Genomic DNA, 20510 nt, shown 5'->3' with positions numbered 1-20510 from the left:
CACTATGCTACCAGAGCTCCCTTCTGTTATAGTAGCACTAAAAAACTAAGATGGATGGATTCAGAGGTAAACATGTAAATCTGGCAGAGGATGTTAAAGAAATTCCCACCAGATGACTTCTGGTTTCTCTGTAAAGTAGTGAAGGAGATCAGCCACTAAATTAAGAGCAAGAAGGAACTGGAATCTCCCCCCATGAAATACCATTTTCCTAAATCCCCTCCTAACATTAGAAGGAATCACAAATATTCTGATACTCATTAAGAACTGGAACCAAACATTTGAAGAACTAAAATTGTTCTATATCCAATGTTTATTCAGTTACTGAAAGAACATGGAGAAAATGATGTAATCAATAAGCAAGACATAGACTATACAAGACCCCAGTGATAAAGCTGATGGGCCAGGCATCCAGTGACATAAGCATATCCATACTCTTAAAATGATTTGACATTTGCAGGGCCTTATGCTGTGCAAAATGAGCCCAAGTGGTTAAAACACTTGGTTGCTAACCAAAAGGTTGGTGGTTCAAACCCACCAGTTGTTCCATGGTAGAAAGATATGGCAGGCTGCTTCCATAATTATTTATGGTCTAAAAACCCTAAGGGGCAGTTCTACTCTGTCCTATTGGGTCACTATGAGTCCAAATCAACTCATGGTAGTGGGTTTGCATTTCTCTGTTTGTTTATGTTAGCTTCCTAACTAGCAAACTAGCTTCCTTAGTAGAAAAGTACTAACTGGAAACATAGTCCCTTTAAAAACAAACAAACAAAAAATTACTCAATCCTCTCTGTTCTTACTAAGAGTGGGAAAAAAAATAAGGTTTTTGAAGACATGAATATGACCACCTTTCCTAAGCACCCATCTTGGGCAAGGTGGGAAGAAAGCAGCAATGTAACTACAACTTAGCATTGAATAGAAAAGCTGCCCTTGAGGCAAAATCCAAAACCAAGACCTAACCCATTGCCATCAAGTCAATTGACTCATGGCAACCCTATAGGACAGAATAGAACTATCCCATAGGGTTTCCCTTTACAGAAGCAGATTGTCTCATCTTTCTCCCACAGAGCAGCTAGTGGGCTGTGACTTTTTGGTTAGCAGCCCAGTGCTTAACCACTGTGCCACCAGGCTTCCTGTAAGGCAAAATAGGGAGGACATTTATATTTGATGGCTCCCAATTTCTTTCTAAGGAGTTCTGCTGACATAGTAGGTAAGGCATCTGGCTACTAACAGGAAGGTTGGAGGTTCAAACCCACCAGCTGTTCAGTGGGAAGAAGATGGGACAATCTATTCCCATAAAGATTTACAGCCTTGGAAATCCAACAGGGGTCGCTATGAGTTGGAGTCTACTCGATGGCAGTGGTTGTCAGCATCTTTCCGTTTCTCGGTCTTCTCTCCTTTCCTCACTCCATCCAGAAGACTCAACACTTCTTCTGGTACTTCATCCTAGTTTCCTGTGCTGCCAACGCAGGTCAGAGTTCAGTGATTTATGATATTCCAAAGTCCCCTCTCTGCTAGTAAAAAAAGTGGCATATAGGACCACACAGACACATCATACCCAGGTCAAATTCCTGCTTTTTGTTTTACTATAATAAAGTAAAATATAACTATTGGAGGAAACTGCATAAAGGGTACATGGAAATACTGTTATATGCTGATTGTTTCCTCAAATATTGTAATAAAGATTTCCCCTTACACTAATGAGAAGGACATACTGAAGTCTGACCCCATATTTTCTAACTGGTGCTCAAAAACAACATACTTCATAGAAGATAAGGGATGCTTGCAAGGAGGGATATTCCTAGTATAGCTTCTGTAGTAAGAAAATAAGACAAAGACCCTCTCATGTAAATCTGCTTGGCGTCCAAAAATTAAAATGTATATCCCCAAGTGACTGACAATAGCAGACCAAATGATAAAAATCACAGAAATAATATGACACGAAAACTGTGAGTACATTTTAAACCTGTGTAACCCAAAAAACCAAACCCACTGCTTTTGAGTCAATTCCAACTCATAGCTATCCTATAGGGTTTTCAAGGCTATAATCTTTATAGAGCAGACTGACACATCTTTCTCCCCACAGAGAAGCTAGTGGGTTCAAACCACTGACCTTTTGGTTAGCAGCCAAGCACTGAACCACTGTGCAACCAGGGCTTTTTACATTTCTGTAAGAGAGTAGGAATTCAGTTCTTGACTGAACTCTTTTCTTTTTAATTTTCAAAATTAGAAAATCCACAAGCCTTAATGCAAAGGTCCTATCTTTCATAGGTTCAGAAGTTCATTAAATATAGCAGCCACCTATATTCCAAAATTAAAATGTATAAGCCTATTTTTATACAGTATTATATAGAATAATTGGACTATAAGTCAAAGAACATCACAAAGAATGGGACAATAATCAACAGGAATAGTCTAGGAGAAAATAGTCCATTCACTCATTCTTTGATCCCACAAGCATGAATGAGTTCCTACATCAGGTCAGACACTGTATTAGACACACAAAAAAATACAAAAATTAATAAAATACAACTCCCGTCTTCAAGGAGCTCTCTGTCTAATAAATGAGGCAGTCAAATTTGTTAAGGCTACACTGATCAATAAATGCTGCAGTAGAGGTGTGCATAAAGTCTCATGGAAGAATGGAGAATGAAGTGCTGAAATCTGCTGGTTGGCTCTCTGAGGAATCAAAATTCTAAAGCCTTCTTCCTTTTCTCACTGCACATGGAATTGAGAACTTGAGTTCTTTCACAAAAAAAAAATAATAATAAGCCGTCTTCTTTTAAGCAGAGGCTAACAAAAGTATTTTGGAAGCTATATCCACATTCCAGAGAAGATGCCACTGTTTTCTGACCTGTCACAGTTTGCTCCATGCTTTCTGTTAAGCTGTCATCAAACTTCAAGGGGAGTGTTTACCAGATGCTACTTGTAGAACACTTCAGGGACAAGAACTGTCCGAACAAAGATGTGCTCTTTTACAAAGGACAAATGGCTCCAGACAAACCTGACAGCAGAAGCAAGCTGACCCAGGAAACAGCTGGGCAGCAAGACAAGAAAAGATAAAGATTATTCTGCAAGACTATAAAAAGCAGTGAGGTATTGGCAACGTATCTAACCTTTCTAGAATAACTAACTCAAGAGAAAGTAAATGGAACTGCTATGAGCAAATGAACGATTCAATGCAGATTATTTCTGAATTACATAATAATTTAACACTTCTAAATACTGCACAGAATCCACAGAAAGTGATTTCAAGTTTTAAGCTTTTGAATTTTGAGTTGAATTTTCTACATTCAATTTCTCATCTCCTAACCCCAAACATTGGCTTCACACTGAATCAAGGGCTGAGAAACTACAGTGTTAGAACTACGAAAGACTAGGGAGATTATCTAATTCAGTGGTTCCAAGAATAGCTGTGCATCTGAATCATCAGAGAGATTGTTTTCTACATACAAATGGTCCCCAAAATTCTGACTTGGTAAGTCCAGGATGGGGCCAGAAAGCTTTAAGCTAGTCACCTAGAGAGATGGAGTCAATAGTCTGAGTTCAAAGGAACTGTGTGGGACTTCAAAGAATAAATCAGGTGGCCTCTCTCAGTCCTGTGCCTTTTCAACCACCCAACACTGCCTCTCAATGGAACAGATCAAAGTTGAGACCCCCAATACTACGGCCATGGAATACATTCTGCACCTGGAATAAAACTCACTCGCAGGGGCTGGCTCTCAGCCCAACAGTTAACAAGATGTACATGCCACTACATAACAAGATGTTGAGACCACTCAACCCAGGATGATGCACCCACATACTCTGTGGTAATACATCCCTCAGAGCAATAGTCTACAGGGCACCAGAGGACCAACATTCAAATTGAGGAAATACAAGACAAACAGGAGTGCATAAATATGAGGGGCACAGGGGGAGGGTGACAGCGTAGGGAGGGGGGAGACTGGGTTAGGGTTGGACATGGTAAATGGGGAGTGAAACTAAATGTACACATAATGTTGAATGTAAAACAAGCTCTTAAAATTTAAAAAAAAAAAAAGGTATCTGACTATGGACATATATCAGTACATCTCAAAACATGGTCCAAAAATAAAATCTCCTACCCGGTTTGTTTAAAATGCAAATTCCTAAGTCCCCTGTCAGAATTACTGAATCACAGTCTCTCAGGGCAAGGGCTGGCCTATGCATCTTTAAAAAGCTCCTCAGTCATAAGTTCTTAGGCACACTGATGTGTGAGAACCACTGGTATGTGGTAGCAGGCCAGAGTCTCAAGAGACCCTTGTGGGAAACTCAGTAGCATGAGCCACTCTGGAAGAGAAGGCAGGCTTCCATCTGACACTTAGGAAAGAGGGCCCACCACCACACCCACCCGTTGTCATCAAGTCAATTCTGACTCATAGCAACCCCCATTGGTTTCCAAGGCTGTAAATCTTTATGGAAGTACAAACCCAACAGCAGAAGCAAGCTGACCCAGGAAATAGCTGGGCAGGAAGACAAGAAAAGATAAAGATTATTCTGCAAGACTATAATAAGCAGTGGGGTATTGGCAACTTTTACCTCCCACAAAGAAGCTGATGGGTTTGAACCACCGACCTTCTGGTTCACAGCCAAATGCCTTATGCACTGCACCACCAGAGTCCCTTAGGAAAGAAGGCACAGGGCTGCAATTATCAAGTGAACAGGAGCCTCTCAGAATCAGAATCTTCTCTGAGTTCTCAGAGGAATTGAGCTATAATGATTAGGTCAGCCACCCTGAGCCATAGGCTGCCCGCAATGAAAAGTTCAGGTAGAGGGCCAGAAGGCCCACATTCTTCCTGGTTGGCAGGAGATCATTTCTCAGACACCAATATTACCCTTTCTTTTAAAAAACCTCTAAAATGCCTTCTAGCAGCCTGTTGGGCAATCTACTTCCATAGTGATACTGCCTCAGAAACCCAAGAAGGGGTCACTATGAGTTGGATCTCACTTGACAACAGTGAGTAACAGGGAACAAAATTATGATAATTTCTTCACCCAGCCAACCACCCTGAGGGAGTGAGTAGCTGGGCCTGTGGGTTCAGGACCATGGTCACTTGGCATAACATACTACACAAAAACATTGTTCTGCATCCTACTTTGGTGAGTAGTGACTGGAGTCTTAAAAGTTTGCAAGTTGCCATATAGAAGAGATGATTACTCTCTCCTCATCTGGAGCAAAGAAGAATGAAGAAAACCAAAGACACATGGAAATGATTAGTCCAAGGGACTAGTGGACCATGTGAACCTCAGCCTACATGACCATGAGACCAGAAGAACCAGATAGTACCTGGCTTCCACTCTCAACCACTTGGAAAGGGATCAGTATAGGATATCCTATATAGAGTGGGAGAAAAATGTGGAACAAAACTCAAAATCATAAAAAAGACCATGTCTATGCATTTGATAGGAGACTGGTAAAACTCCCATGGCCCCTAGTCACCTTTCAGGCCGTGAATTGAACTCTACTTCTGTGGCTTCCAGCCAAACGAAAGACAGGCACAGAGAGTGAACATTAACACCTTATACCAATGAACACTGTTACTCCTTATAACAATCATGGGAGATCAGAAGAGCAGTATTTGCACAGGGAAATAGTTCAGAGGGCAGTAATCATGGGAAAGAAGGACACCAGGAAAAGGTAACCACAGCGAGGAAGTGGGAAGAGAGCTGTTACATTAAGAGATTGCAGTCAATGCCATGAAACAAATGTTTCTGTTGTCTGGCAAATGAACTTGCTCTGTAAACTATCATCCAAATCACAATTTAAAAAAAAAAAAAAGGAAAAAAAAAATCCTGAAGATGAAAGCAATAGCTGAAGTTCAAAAGCAATTTAAGTGATCCAGAAAAGATAATGATTATTCATTGATTTTTATTCTACAAACAAACATATTACAGGTGGAGAATTCCAAGGACCAAACCAGGAGTTTCATCTAAAGGATTTCTTTCTCTGACCTAGTGCAAAGGGTTACTAAAGAATGCCACTCTCTGATCATCTGCAGGGCCACTACAAATCAAAGCACTGATTTGTAATAACTCTTGTATTTTTCAAATACATTGCCTGCCAGTAATACTTATTTTCCATATTTTTTCTAGAGACAAAATGGGATTTCAAAACACTCTTCTGAAAATAAATTTTTCCCCTCCCTGAGTTTTACAGTGAGAATGGTCACCATCTTAGAAATATTAAAATATATTTCCGTCATAGTAATGTTTCACTGAGGAAAGAACAGCAGTTTAACAATAAACAATAGCTGGTCCTTTAATGCTGTGTAGGAGTCAAGGGAAAATAAAAACGCGAGACCCAACACGGGTCAGGGCTGCCTTTTACAGCATTTCTTTGATTATACTGACCCCTGGTGGCCACTAAATAACTCATTTTTAGTAAAATGGCTTAATTTTCCTTCTTTGTGGCCTGAATGGTAAACAACAACTAGCTAGAATATCAGTAGATAGAACAGCATTCCAGGTGGCAAGGACAGCATGTAGGAAGCTCTGGAATAAGAGTGGTGAGTCTGAGAAACTGAAAGGATGTCATACGTCTAAAGCATGGAGTTCAAGGGCAAGAGTGGCACTTATAAGGCTGAAGAGATGGACAAGAGTCAGATCTTGCTTTTCACATTTTAAGCACCTAAAATTTCTTAAAAGCATTATCTTTTTTTCCTACTAAAATAATATGAGACAGGTCAAATTCAAATAACTGTATGAGAATCCCATCATTCTTTCAAATCTACTATCACATCTTCCACAAGTCTCTCTCAATTAGTCTATCACTCTCTCTCCTTTGGTACTTACTCTGTTCACCCCTCATTAAACAATCTCTCAGAGCCTGCCATCTAGCTAAAACCATCCTTATGGCTTTCATCTAGAAAAGGAATATAATAAAATCTATTTTTTAGGACTGTTGTGATAATGCAAGTAAAAAGTAGGTCACATATGGATACTTTTACCTTATCTGACATCTTATAACAAATAATTATTTCTTCTAATACAGTGGCTCTCAACCAAAGAGAGAGATATTTTTTTCCCCCAGAGGATATTTGGCAAAGTCTAGAGACATTTTTGGTTGTCACAATTAGGGCAGAGGGGGTGGATGCTACTGGCATCAGTGGATAGTGACCAGAGATGCTGCTGAACATCCCAAAGTGTACAGCACAGCCTCTGCAGCAAAGAATCATCCAGTACAAAACACTGGCGGTAAAGCCCTGTTCTAACAGAACTCTTTTTCTAAAGTTCTTATTAGTGAATTACGCTCATCTTGATAAATTGTAAAGAAAATGAGATGTAGAAAACCTGAAGCACAAAGAGAAATATGGCATTTTAATGCCCCTTCCCTATTAGATCTCAGAGTTATATGAATTGTCAGCAAATAAAGGGAGTAGGTGGAGGAGTTGGAGAGAAAGAGAATAGGGAAACAGAAGGTTGATATGGTTATATAAAGCCATTGTTTATTCAAACAAAGATAATTAAAACATGTTAGCCCAATTACTCATCAAGTCATTATTCTGAGACATACAACTTGCCAAATAATAGCTATCTACTCAGTACTTAATTTTAAAGTACTCAATGCATGCAATCTATGTTTTTAAAAAATATATTTAATTAATCTCATACTAAAATGCCAAAATATATTAACATTCAAATATTATTTTATAGAAAAAGACAATAATTAAAACTCTAATATGTCATAATGAAGGCTAACTCCACAGTAAATTAAAAATAAACAACTTAAATTATTTAGATATTCACCTGTTCTTAAATGTTTTCTGTTCATTGAATAGATGATGTTGCAGATAACTCCCCACTTGAATTATTGAAATCCTTTTAGCATTACCCAAAAGAAATACTGATATACTTATACTCACATTCACTTGAACTTGAATGGACCAGTCACCAAGTATTGGATGGGAAGATAACTGAAAAGTTTTGGAAACAACTCCAAGATTATTCTGTTCTGACAGCCACTGTTGGATCAAATTTGATTTGGGGTCCTAAAATGAAAAACAGGCATATTCATTATATAAAGGCTGCCCTTGTACATATATATCTGATCTAGTTATGACTGATGTCTTGCACATTTAGAACTTTCCCCAAAATGTGGCACAAAGATACTTTTTAGAAAATGCTGGCTCTTACACTGTTAAATCAAAATTGCTTATTTTCTCATATTTCTTGGCAACATTTTGATTCTGCTTCACTTTATAATTCCTGGCACAATATTTCCTACTACATGAAACATTACAACATGTGCATCACCAAATCTGTGTTGTTATTGTTTTGAGAAGAAAATTGCACTGTAATGATAATAAACCAAACCAAACTCACTGCCATCTAGTCAATTCCAATTCATGGCAACCATGTAGGACAGTGTAGAACTATCCCCCATAGAGTTTCCAAGGCTGTAAATCTTTAAAGAAGCAAACTGCCTCATCTTTCTCCCACAGAGCAGCTGGTAGATTCGAACCACCAATCTTGTGGTTAGCAGTTGAATGACTGAAACACTGAGCCACCAGAGCTCCTTTGTAACAATAATAGCCCCTGCTTATTAAAGGCCACTATGTATCTGGTGGTACAGTGCCTAAGGCATTTGACTGATAATCAGAAGGTTGGTGGTTCAAACCCACCAGCACTCCATGGAAGGAAGATGGAGTGATCTACTTCTGTAAAGATTTACCACCTTGGAAACCCAGTGGAGGTTGCTATGAGTTGGAATCAACTTGATGGCAGTGAGTTGGTTTTGGGTTTTTATGTATTGGGTACTCTGCATTATCTCTAATTATTACAATTCCCTTTCAGGGTAGGATTATCCTTCTTTTATAGTCGAGAAAACTGAGGCCTAGAAAGGTTAGGTAAGCACTCAATAACTGTAAGTGACTGACATTGCCCAGTATTACAGCACCAACACATGATAGAATTCAAGATGTAAACCCATGTCTGTCTTTTAACTCAACAAAAGTGTATCAGAGAGATGTTTAACCAAGGTGGAACAAAAAAAAAAAAAATCTTTCTAAAATCTCCCAGATGGTGATCCCTTCATTCAACAGTCCTCTAAGCCAAACCAGCAGTCATTCAACATGCCTCTCTCACATTCCACCCGTCAACTCTCTCTTTACTATCTCTCCAAATTGTCTCCTCACAGCCACCATCTCCTCTTTTTGAACTATTGCAACTAATCTCCTTCCTCCAGTCTTCTGAAATATCTTCTGATACATCTTCCCCACTGTCAACAGTGTTACCATTCAAAACCCAAATCTGGGTATGAGGTAAGTAGTTGGAATACTTGGCACAGTTTCTGTTATATAATAAGCAGCTAATAAACATTGGCTATGATCATTAAACAAGACCAGTAGATAATGTTGGCTTTTGTTTGCCTGCAGAATAAAATCTACACCCCACTGCATGGTTTATAAGGTCTTTAGTAAACTGACTCCATATACATTTCCATGCCCATCTTTCTCCCAACACACAGATTTGTCTGCAGTTCATCCCCAAACACCCATGTATCCAGGCCTCTGTAATTGCTGCATGAAATGCTCTTCTTTCCTTGTCCCACCAGTGAATTAAGCTCCAGCTTCTTGCCTTCTGTACATGTCTCCAACAGGCAGAGAAGACAATCTTAGAAGAGTCCCTAATATACCTGGAGTTTGCCTTTCTTGAGTACCTATAACTGTTTAAGACTCTCATTGCTTGTGTTTTTTTGTTCCCACTACAATGTGAACTCCTGAGAGTAGAGATCAAATACTTTCCCCTGTTCTTTTCTCCATTCTCTGGCCAGAGGTAGTGAGTTGGCCCAGTTATTAGAAGCCAGGGGCGGGGGCGGGGGGAGAGTGAAAGTTAGGGGTGAGCACAATACACTCTAGTGTGGTAAGCCAGAAACTAATTGTTAAAACCAAAGACCGTCGCCAACTGAAGAATAAGCAGGTCGCTGTTGGCAAATTCCTGGAACAGCCCAGCATTTGCATGTGGTCATCTCTCACTGGGATGCACATAAGATAGTCATGTACAATGTTAACGATGCCTCTGTCACAGCCACAACAGCCACCTGCACAAGATGCTGGAATAGCGGCCTTTCCCACCCTTTAAGTCAATTCTGGATGGTTCTGGATGGAACTAAGCTCATCTGATACCTGTGTTAGACTGTATTAAGCAGTAAGTTCCCTGGCTAGCAGTTGCCTGAAAAAAAGTACTTCTGCTGCTTTCTGGAGTCCTAGATTTCGTGCAAGGTATCTGCTCAGCAAGTTCTGGGTTTGCCATTGCTGCTCCAAGCCAGAATAGTCACCAGACAATCACAGGATATAACCCTAGGTGAATAACACCCTAGTCACAACAGGTTGCTCATGTCTACCAGGAGCAATTCCTTAAAGAAGACAGGTCAAGGTTGAAGCCAGTCACTGTAGCTGCCATCACAATATCAGAGGCACTTATTTCCACAGTGTTCCACCGGACTGACTAGAGAAGGCTAGAATTAGAGCAGAGACAGGCCAGGTTTTCCACAGCTGGAAAGCCTCTGAAACCCCTTTCCTTCCTAAGAAAGTCAGTCATTGGAGCACGCAAAATGAATAATACCCAATATCCTCAAGAAACAATGAATATCCTTGAATATAATAGTCAATATCTTTGCTACATCTAACAGTCATTATTGGTTAAGCAGGATGGTCCCAAAAAATTGGCTTCATAGCTCTCAGATACATTTCTTCACATTAGCCTGCAGGTGGTGCTATACACAAGTACACAATTTTATCCCAGTCAGAAGCACTTGTTATGCTAAAAACAAACTCACTGCCCTTGAGTTGATTCTGACTCATAGCGACCCCTTCTTGAGTTTCCAAGGAGGTATCTCTATGGAAATAGATTGCCCAGTCTTCCTTCCGAGGAGTGGCTGGTGGGTTTGAACCACCAGCCTTCTGGTTAGCAGTCAAATGCCTTAGGGACTATGCCACCAGAGCTCCCCTTGTTAGGCTAAGTCTCATTTTTTTCTGGGAAGTTTAGCAAGTAATCAATTATTGCACACTGAAAGATGTACAAAGCATTTCAGTCTGGTGAACTGTTTTCAGATGAAGGGATATCAGACATTTGGGCACTTGTATCAGTACTATGACCCGGACTATGCAAGTTACATGGAGGGAAGAAGCTAGCTGCAGACCTGAGTTCACAGCCAAGCTTCATTGCCTAGGCACAGAGAGTGGAGTATGGCTATCTCCCATTCAATGTTCCCAAACACTTTGTGTTCTGGTGGAAAGTCTAAACTCTCCTTCTTTGGCCAAGAGGAGGGTCTCTCTGAGCACTTCAGAGAAAAGTGATTGTAGCAAACTAAGTCGAAAGTTAGAGAGAAGAGCCCAAAGAATCTACAAATCAAAGTTGCAAAGATAGATACTAGAGTAGACCAGAAGGGCAAAACTACAGAACACAGAGACCAGCTGTTCAGAGTCAGCAGGGTTATTTCTGGGCTAACGACTGGAACCAGCAATTTACCCTTTGGGGAGTCTTATTGGCCTGAGACAGAAGTTAGAGTGAATGTAAAAGCCTGATGTTTACTTGTATATCCTGTTTTATGCACTTTCTGGCATATAGTAAATGCTCAGTATATGTGGATAAAGGATAAAGGATGGTAGGAATGGAGTCAGTTGAACCCTGCTCAGAGAATATCAGGAATTTAGAAGTTCTATTCACTAGTCAACTGCTTTATAAGCATTCTAATATGTAACAAAAACTGAGAATCACAGAGCTGCAAACTTTGAAATAAAACTAGTTCAATTCAAGAAAAAATGCATTGAACACCATGCTAAACAATGTGGCGTTTGCTACAAACATATGTGTATATGTTTGCTGGCTTTTCTTTTTAATTTATAACAAAAAAGGAACCTAAAAACCATAGGAAGATACTTAACTAAAACAAAAAATTTACCTTCCATACTATATTCATCAGAATATTTAGAGTGACTAACCCTCTCAGGACTGAGGGGTTTACCAGGACCTTCAGTTTTAAAATCAGAAGAACCTCAGGCAAACTGGAATGAGTTTGGGCACCTATGTCTAGAACTGTCCTCAGTTTAAATGTAGACAATCAGGCCTAGCTAGCTCTCAATCGTCTTCAACTTGATTCTCAAAGGAAAGCCCTTCGTCTGCCAACCACGCTGCCTCTAGATCATAGGAGTTTGAAGCAGCAGAGGCCAAGTGGCCACCTGTCAAAAGCAGTTCCTATAATAATAATAATAATAGTTACTGACTGATGAGCATGTACCACATGTCTGGCACAGTTCTAAGTGATCTACTTCAGTTATCTCACTTAATCCTCACAATAACTGTGAGGTATATTAATAGGTATTTACAGATAGGAAACTCAGGCTCAGAGAGATTAGTTTTCCCACAGTCACACAGCTAGAATCTATTCTTCTCTAAGCACACAGAGTGATCTTTTAAAAAAATGTTAAGTCAGATGATGCCATGCCTCTCCCCTGAATTCTCAAATGACTTCTCCTTTCACTCAGAGTAAAATCCAAAATCCTTACCATGGCCTACAAGACCCTGTATAGACCACCTCTCAATATTTGTCTTCTCACTACCTGAGCTTCAGTGCACTGGAACTTCATGGTTCCTCAGCACACCAGATAAGTTCCCACCTCAGAACCTTTGCACATGCTGTTCCCCCTGTATGGGCTCATTCTTTTATCTCCTTTATGTTTCTGTTCAAATAGGTCTTCCCTGACAACTCTATAGAAAACAGCAAACACAGGTATGTCCCATTTTGCTGAAAATGCTTTGTCTGAAATGTCCAAGCTGTTCAAACTGTGTAAGGAGAGCCATGACCTGCAGATGGATGTGACGCCTGACAAGAATGATCTTACAGAGATCATTCCTGCTGGAGGTCTGCAGCAGGAATTGGGGGGCCAACCCAAGCCACTCCCACAGCAGGGCTCCACCACAGCTCAAGCAGGAAGGTCCAGTGGAGGAAAAGGAGGCCCAGCCACTGGTGAGGGTAGGAGATCTTGGTTATAGGGAAGTAGTCAAGTCAGATAGAAGCCTCAGTCTTCAAGAGTGAGGATGAGGGCAAGGAATTTGATGACTGCCAGGACAACTACAACTAAACAGAAGAGGAACAGCTCAGTGGTACAAGCTACAGAGTATCAGCAGCCCTTAAGAAGCCAACAAAATGCTTCTGAAACATCCAGGACAAGAGAAGCAGCCCTAGATGGTAGATTCAGAAGCATTATAAGAAGACCTTGTTTAATCAGCTTTTATTGAAGAGCTTTTTTCATTCATAGGTTTCAATCATCTGATCAAAGAATTCAACTGTGATGAGATTGTTGTGAGAGGGTAAGTAAATGCTGTCAAAAGAGGAAACTACTTAAGGAGAGACCAAGTTTCCATTATTTTGGGGGTTCATTCTAAATAGTTTTATGCCAATGAAAAACTTGATCTTCCACACAAAAAAAGTATTTGTTTTGCAGAATAGAAAAGAATAGGACAGTGACCACACAGTTGTAAAATGGATGATAATCATTAAAAAAAAAAAAAAAAAAAAGAATCTTAGGACTGCTGAAACCTGTTTTCAAGAATATCCTGAAACATTCATGCCTTTGACTTTGTTATTGATCCAGATTATTTTCCTTGCATTGGGGAAATTACCTTTCATATCTCTATCACTGTAAGGAATGGTTTTGCAAGAACAAGGCATGATCAAGACAATCTTCCAATAAAAGAACCCAGTTATATTAACTACATGATGAAAAAAAAAAAAAATGTCCCACTTAGGACATAAGTGTCTTTAAATTATTTGGACTGGAAGCCTATTGGGAAAACTAAAAATTCTGACCTTGTTATTTATTCAAGTCAGAGTTATCAAAGACTAAGTTATTAGGGTAACATAAATTGAGTTTCTTCAGTATCCTAAAAGGATGAGCGAATCCCAAAAGAAATCTATATCATATATGCTATTTCTTTAATTGTGTTTCCAAGAGCCTCCTAAATTTTGCTTGCAGATGTATCTTGATAATTTATAAAGCTACTATGATAGTCAAGAAAATCCATTCATGACCATTTAAAAGTCAAAAATTAAGACCTTAATTAAAAATTTTAGACATTAATATGTATATGAACATACAAAGGAAACAATTTCTATTATCCTTGTATAACAGGGAAATTTTCTATTTTGCTCTTTCTCTGCATTTCATTTAATTTAACAAGCCAAAGACTTGAGTTACACTTCATAATAAGAACCATTACTGAAAATTTTCATGTAAAAGGAAAGATGTGATAATCTAAAAGAGACTATGAACAATTATACTATCAACATTTTAAAGGTTTTCAACCAATCCAGAAATCCACCTCAGTATCTGAAGTTTCTTTCTGTCTCCTCCTCTAATTAAGTTTGTCATGTGTTATGCACTAGCATTCAAGATAATAAAAATTCTTTTTCTATGTAAAAGGAAAATAGCAAGCACAAACACTCTCTCTCACACACACGCACAAAAGTACATACATTCCTTTACTTCATTTTATTTTCTTCTTAGTATTCATATAGATCTAGATATAGATATAGATATATACATATATATATAAAAAACCAAACCCAAACCCATTGCCTTTGAGTCGATTCCAACTCATAGCGACCCCCATTGGGTTTCCAAAGCAATAAATCTTTACAGAAGTAGATTGCCCCATCTTCCTTCCATGGAGTGGCTGGTGGGTTTGAACTGCCAACCTTCTAGCTAGCAGTCAAATGGCTTAGGCCCTGCACCACCAGAGCTCCATACACACACACACACACACACACACACACACACACACGTAAATATGCAAATCTCCATATGTATATACACACACATGTAAATATGCAAATATGCAAATATCTGAGTATTTATTGTCTGTCTCCCCCCTCCACTCACTGAAATATAACCTTGATGTGAACAGAGACTTAAATGGTTCTGTTCAGTATCCCATCTCCAGTGTCCAGACCATAGAAATTCTATAAATAGTTGACAAATGAATTAATCAATGAAGACTGGAACTCAAGCAGGCCAACTTTGGAGCCCAAACTCAACCACGATGCTCTTCCTCCTCCATTCCTAGAGAGAAGATTCTCATGTAGAGGGGGAAGTTTAGCTCAGGTGAGTTCTAAGATATTCATTTCAGTGTCAATAATACAAGTGAGCTTCCAAGAGAGCTCCAGTAACACAGCTTGAGCTACTTGCTTCATTTCTGTCTGGAACTTACCTTAATTACAATGTTTAAAGAGGTTTTGTAAGGCTTGAAATCTGAGAAGAGTGTAACAACACGAAACTTCACTTCTTGCTTTGGCTTGTACAGAGGCTTGTCTGTCTGAATGAACACAGACATTCTCTTGGTCTCGAATGATAGAAGAGTACTATTAGAGAATAGAATCTCATCCTTGGCACGGCCTGTTACACGTAGCTCATAAATCTCATTCACACTGTTCAGAGGTAGCTGGAGAAAAAGAAAAAAAAAATAGACACATCAAAGTCTCATTATTTCGCCTTAAAAATGATTTAGTTATAGGACTTCCAGTAAGATGGCAGAACAGGCAGACAAGCTACACAGGCCCTCTTCAACAAAGAAAAGAGAAACCAATTGACAGAGGTATAGAAGACAAACCTGGAGCCCTGAGCTTTGAAATTTAGTTTACATAAGTGGGTGAGTCACCAACTAGTGGAAAAACCTTAATGAAAACAGTGAGTACAGAGATGGACAGAGCTGCAGACTGTCAGCTACTCTGATGGGACTAACAGCCTGAATATTTCCAAGTGGTATTGGGACCTGATAACTGACCAGCCCTGGTTGCCAAGGGCTGCAGGGATGACCGTGCTGATGGCCTATGACTAGGAAGGGAAACAGCAAGGAGGGAGACTACCTGAGCAGTGGAATTTCAGCTGTCCAGAGGGTGTAGCCATTTTGATTGTTTACAAGCAGTGGCCATCTTGGATATTAAAAGTGACCAAGGGTGCTGCCATTTTGAATGTTTACAAGCAGTGCCCATTATGGGTATTTAAAGAGACCAAGGGTGCAGCCATTTTGAATGTTTACAAGTGGTAGTCTTCTTGGATATTTAAAGTAACTAACTCAAAACTCAAAACTAACTGCCACTGAGTTGGATCCAACTCATAGCGACCTCTCCTTCAGTTTCCAAGGTGGTATCACAATGGAAGTAGACTGCCCAATATTCCTTCTGGGGAGTGGCTGGTGGGTTTGAACCACCAGCCTTCTGATTAGCAGTCAAGTGCATTAGGCACTACACCAGCAGAGCTCCTATAAAGTGATCAAGGGTGCAGCCATTTTGAATGTTTACAAGTGGTGGCCATTGTGGATATTTAACGTGACAGCATTCTCATTCAGATTCCAGGGACCTAAGAATAGGCTCCATTTGCCAAGGACAGCAGGGACATATGGGAGGCTGACAATGGGAAAGGAGACAGGTGGTGAGTGTATAAGTGCTGCCAACTAGCAAATACAGGAGCACAATACCTGCTTACATAGATAACATCCAAACAAAACAAAGAAAATGGAAATCATGGACAAATCATTCCAACATACAATCACCAATTAAATATAAATTTATGGCCGCTGCTTGTAAACATTCAAAATGGCAGCACCCTCGGTCACTTTAAATATCCAAGAGGGCCACTGCTTGTAAACAATCAAAATGGCTACAGCCTTTTTTGGGCTACCATCAAAAGGAAAAACATCACAATGTCTCAGAGACAACAGAACATCACAGTCCACACAAAGAAGCAAGATAAAGCAGGAGAAACAAGGGACCAGGATACAGACCCAAAACATATTCTTGAGGAAGAAGCAGCATTGGAACTCCCTGATAAGGAATTCAAAAGAATTATATTTAGGTACCTTCAATGGATTGAGAGACAGATTAAGGAAAACTCTGACAAAATTAAGGAAAACACAGATAAAACCCTAGAACAATTTCAAAGGACAGTACAGAACAAAATTAAAAATTAGAAATGATACAAAATCTACAGATAGAAATCCAGAAGATAAAACTAAATTCTCAGAAATAGATAACACATTGAACAGGCAAAGGAGTAGAATCCAATCAATGGAAGACAGAATTAGTAAGATTGAAGACAAATACCTCAATACTTCTTTGGAAAGGGATCAATAAGAAAAAAGATCAAAACAAAAAGAACCTAAGATTCATGTGGGCTACCATCAAAAGGAATAATCTACATAAAATTGGAATTCCAGAATGGGAAGAGAAAGATAAAACCACAGAGAAAATTGTCAAAGACTTGTTGGAGGAAAATTTCCCTGGTATGATGAAAGATAAGAATATTTCCATTCAAGAAGTCCAACAGACCCCAAAAGAAAATCACCAAGATATATCATCATCAAACATCAAACTCAACAAAACCAAAGACAAGAAAGAATCCTAAAAGCAGCATGGGAAAAACAAAAATTACCTACAAGGAGCAACTCGTAAGACTAAGCTCAGATTTCTTGGCAGAAACCATGCAGGCAAGAAGACAGTGGGATGGTATATACAAAACACTGAAAGAGAAAAATTTCCAATGAAGAATTATATACCCAGTAAAATTGTCCCTCAAATATGATGGTGAAATTAGGAGATTTCCAGGTAAGCAGAAATTAAGGGAATTTGTTAAAACCAGACCAACTTTACAAGAGATGCTAAAGGGAGTCCTTTGGACAGAGAACCAACAACACCAAACAATAACTGACCATTAACATACATGATGACATAACCCAGAAACTAACCCAGTTACAGAAGTATCCAAAGTGAATAAGCCTACAAGATTTTAAATAGGGAACCAGAGACATCAATTGACAAATGAGGAAAACTACAAACCAAAAAGAGGGAAAATATTGTGCAGTTTCAGAATTTCTAGATGGTAGGGAAGTCAAGACAACTGCAAGATAGAACAGACTGTTCTAAACTTAGGAAGAAAATTATAAATCACAGGGTAACCTCAAAGAAAAATTATAAACTTTCACATTAAAATAAAAAAGAGGACCAGCACATATATTTAGCAAATACTAAAACATTATCAATGAATGAAGTGATAACACAATTCATAAACAAAACGAGTTCAGCACAGAAAATTATATGGAACAAAGAAATCAACAACACCATGAAAAAGCACATAAAAAATGGCAGCAACAAATTCATACTTGTCTATAATTACACTCAATGTCACTGGATTAAATGCACCACTCAAGAGATGGAGAGTTGCAGCCTTAAAAAGCTGAAATTAGAGATACCATTTGACCCAGCAATCCCATTACTAAGTATATATATCCTAAAGAAGTGAGAGCCAGGACAAGAATAGATATATGCACATCCATGTTCATCGCAGCACTATTTACAACAGCAAAAAGATGGAAACAACCTAGGTACCCATCAACAGAAGAGTGGATAACCAAACTAGGGTACATACACACAATGGAATACTATTCAACACTAAAGAATAATGTAGAATCTGCAAAACACTGCATAATATGGATGAACTTGGAGGACATTATGCTGAGTGGAATAGTCAGTAACAGAAGGACAAATACAGTATTAGTTCATTATTGTAAAAACTCAAGGAAAGGTTTATATATGGAAAGAAACTTTCTTTGTTGGTTACCAGGGGTGGGAGGGGAGGGAACACAACAAAAAAAATGCATTAACCCATGTCACTTTAGTTTTATGTATGGCACTGTACATAAGTTATATTTTAATAAAATATGTTTTTTTAAAAAAATGATTTAGTTATAAGTTAGAATAGAAAACTTGAATACATAATATTAGCAAAAGGAATTACAATGTTGAAAAATGTGCTACTCCTAGGTAATTCCAATGTTTAACAATTTGTTTTTTCTCATTTAATATCCTGTAGTTTGCTCTCCAATTAAATCTCAAGGTTCCTGGGATGCAGGACACCCCAAGCTCTCTCTCAGCAGCAGTCATGTTGTCATTTCCCATTCCAAATTCAAATTCTTCCTCACTAACAGTTACTGTGGTTCAGTATTTAATCAAGTATTTCTTTTCCATGCATTCCTCACCCTATTTAAGGCAGGTAAATGGTGAAAGGCATATCTCCACAGGATTTGTTTTCTTCCTATATTCTCTCAAGCATTTTTCTCACTAAGATGCTCTCTCTTCTTGCAACTTGCTTATCTCACGTCATAGTTTTGGTAAGGATGGTGTTGCTACTTTCACCACTGCTATTAATAATAGAGGGAGCTCTGGTGGAGTAGTGCCTAAGGCACATGACTGCTAACCAGAAAGCTGGAGGTTCAAACCCACCAGCGACTCTCCGAAGAAAGGGCAATCTACTTCCGCAGTGATACCGCCACAGAAACCCAAGGAGGGGTCACTATGAGTCAGCTCCGACTCCATGGCAGTGGGTTTATTTATTTATTTATTTATTTAGATTAATAAGAGAATTCCTACCTCTGTCCTACCTTTGGTAGCACAGCCACAAATATAGTAGAGCATACAGGAGGATATAGGCACTTAACAACAACATACAGGAAGATAAGTTATGAAAACTTCTTAGCCATAACCAAACACCTTGAAGGAATGAGTCACTGGGCCTGCAGGGTCTGAACTGTAGTCACAGAAGACATCAAGGTCAATTGGCATAACATAGTCCTCAAAAACAATGTTTTCCATCGTACCTTGGTAAGTAAATAGCAACTGGGATTTTAAAAGCTGGTGAGTGGCCATTTAAGGTTCAACTGTTGGTCTCTCCCAATCCAGAGCAAAGAAGAGTGAAAAAAAATCAAAGCTGCGTTAGTCCAAAGGACTAATGGACCATGTGAACCTGAGGCTCCATGACCTTGAGACTAGAAGAACTACCTTAAACCAAAAATATCCCCAAAAGTCTTCTTAAAACCAAACAACAGTTTTGCTTAACTAGTAAAACAAAGTCAGCCTTATAACATAGTCTATATGTTATACATCCTACTTTGATGAGTAGCAACTGGGGTCTTAAAAACTTTCAAGAGGCCATCTGAGATTGGTCTCTTCTCATCCATAGCAAAGAACAGTAAAGAAAACCAAAGACTCAAGGAAACAATTAACCCAAAGGACTAATGGACCACATGAACCACAGCCTCCACCAGCCTGAGACCAGAAGAACTAAGTGATGCCCAACTACCACTACCAATAGCTCTGACCAGGATCACAATAGTAGGTCCTGGACAGAGAGAGGAAAAAAAAAAAATGTAGAACAAAATTCAAATTTATAGAAAAAGACTGGATTTACTGTTTTGATAGAGGCTGGTAGAACCTCTGAGACTATAGCCCTTAGACAACCTTCATACTCAGAACTAAACCCACTCCCAGAGACCATCTTAGAGCCAAACAACAGGCAAGCCTATAAAGTAAATAATAACACCAGTAAGGAACGTGTTTCTCAAAAAATTCAACATGTAAAACCAAAAGGGCAGCATTAGCCCAAAAGCAAATTTCAGAAGGCAGGAACAGGCAGGTAATCTGGACAAATGGAAATGGGAAA

The 20510-nt window shown here is 39.1% G+C and overlaps 1 protein-coding gene across 1 annotated transcript in view; it reads right to left on the bottom strand.

Moving 5' to 3' along the window:
• CD109 (CD109 molecule) overlaps window positions 1–20510 on the bottom strand; it is a 159739-nt gene that overhangs the window by 98525 nt on the left and 40704 nt on the right. The window contains exons 4-5 of the mRNA XM_007945220.2: window positions 15229–15459; window positions 7881–8006 (exon numbers count right to left, since the gene is read on the bottom strand). Of these exons, the coding sequence (XP_007943411.1) occupies window positions 7881–8006; window positions 15229–15459 (357 nt within the window). The remainder of the gene's footprint in view (window positions 1–7880; window positions 8007–15228; window positions 15460–20510) is intronic.

The sequence above is a fragment of the Orycteropus afer genome, unplaced genomic scaffold (genome assembly GCF_000298275.1).
Source record: "Orycteropus afer afer isolate SDZICR_OR568_19922 unplaced genomic scaffold, OryAfe1.0 scaffold00133, whole genome shotgun sequence".
Classification (NCBI taxonomy): domain Eukaryota; kingdom Metazoa; phylum Chordata; class Mammalia; order Tubulidentata; family Orycteropodidae; genus Orycteropus; species Orycteropus afer.
This window is presented reverse-complemented; position numbering and strand designations above follow the sequence as displayed.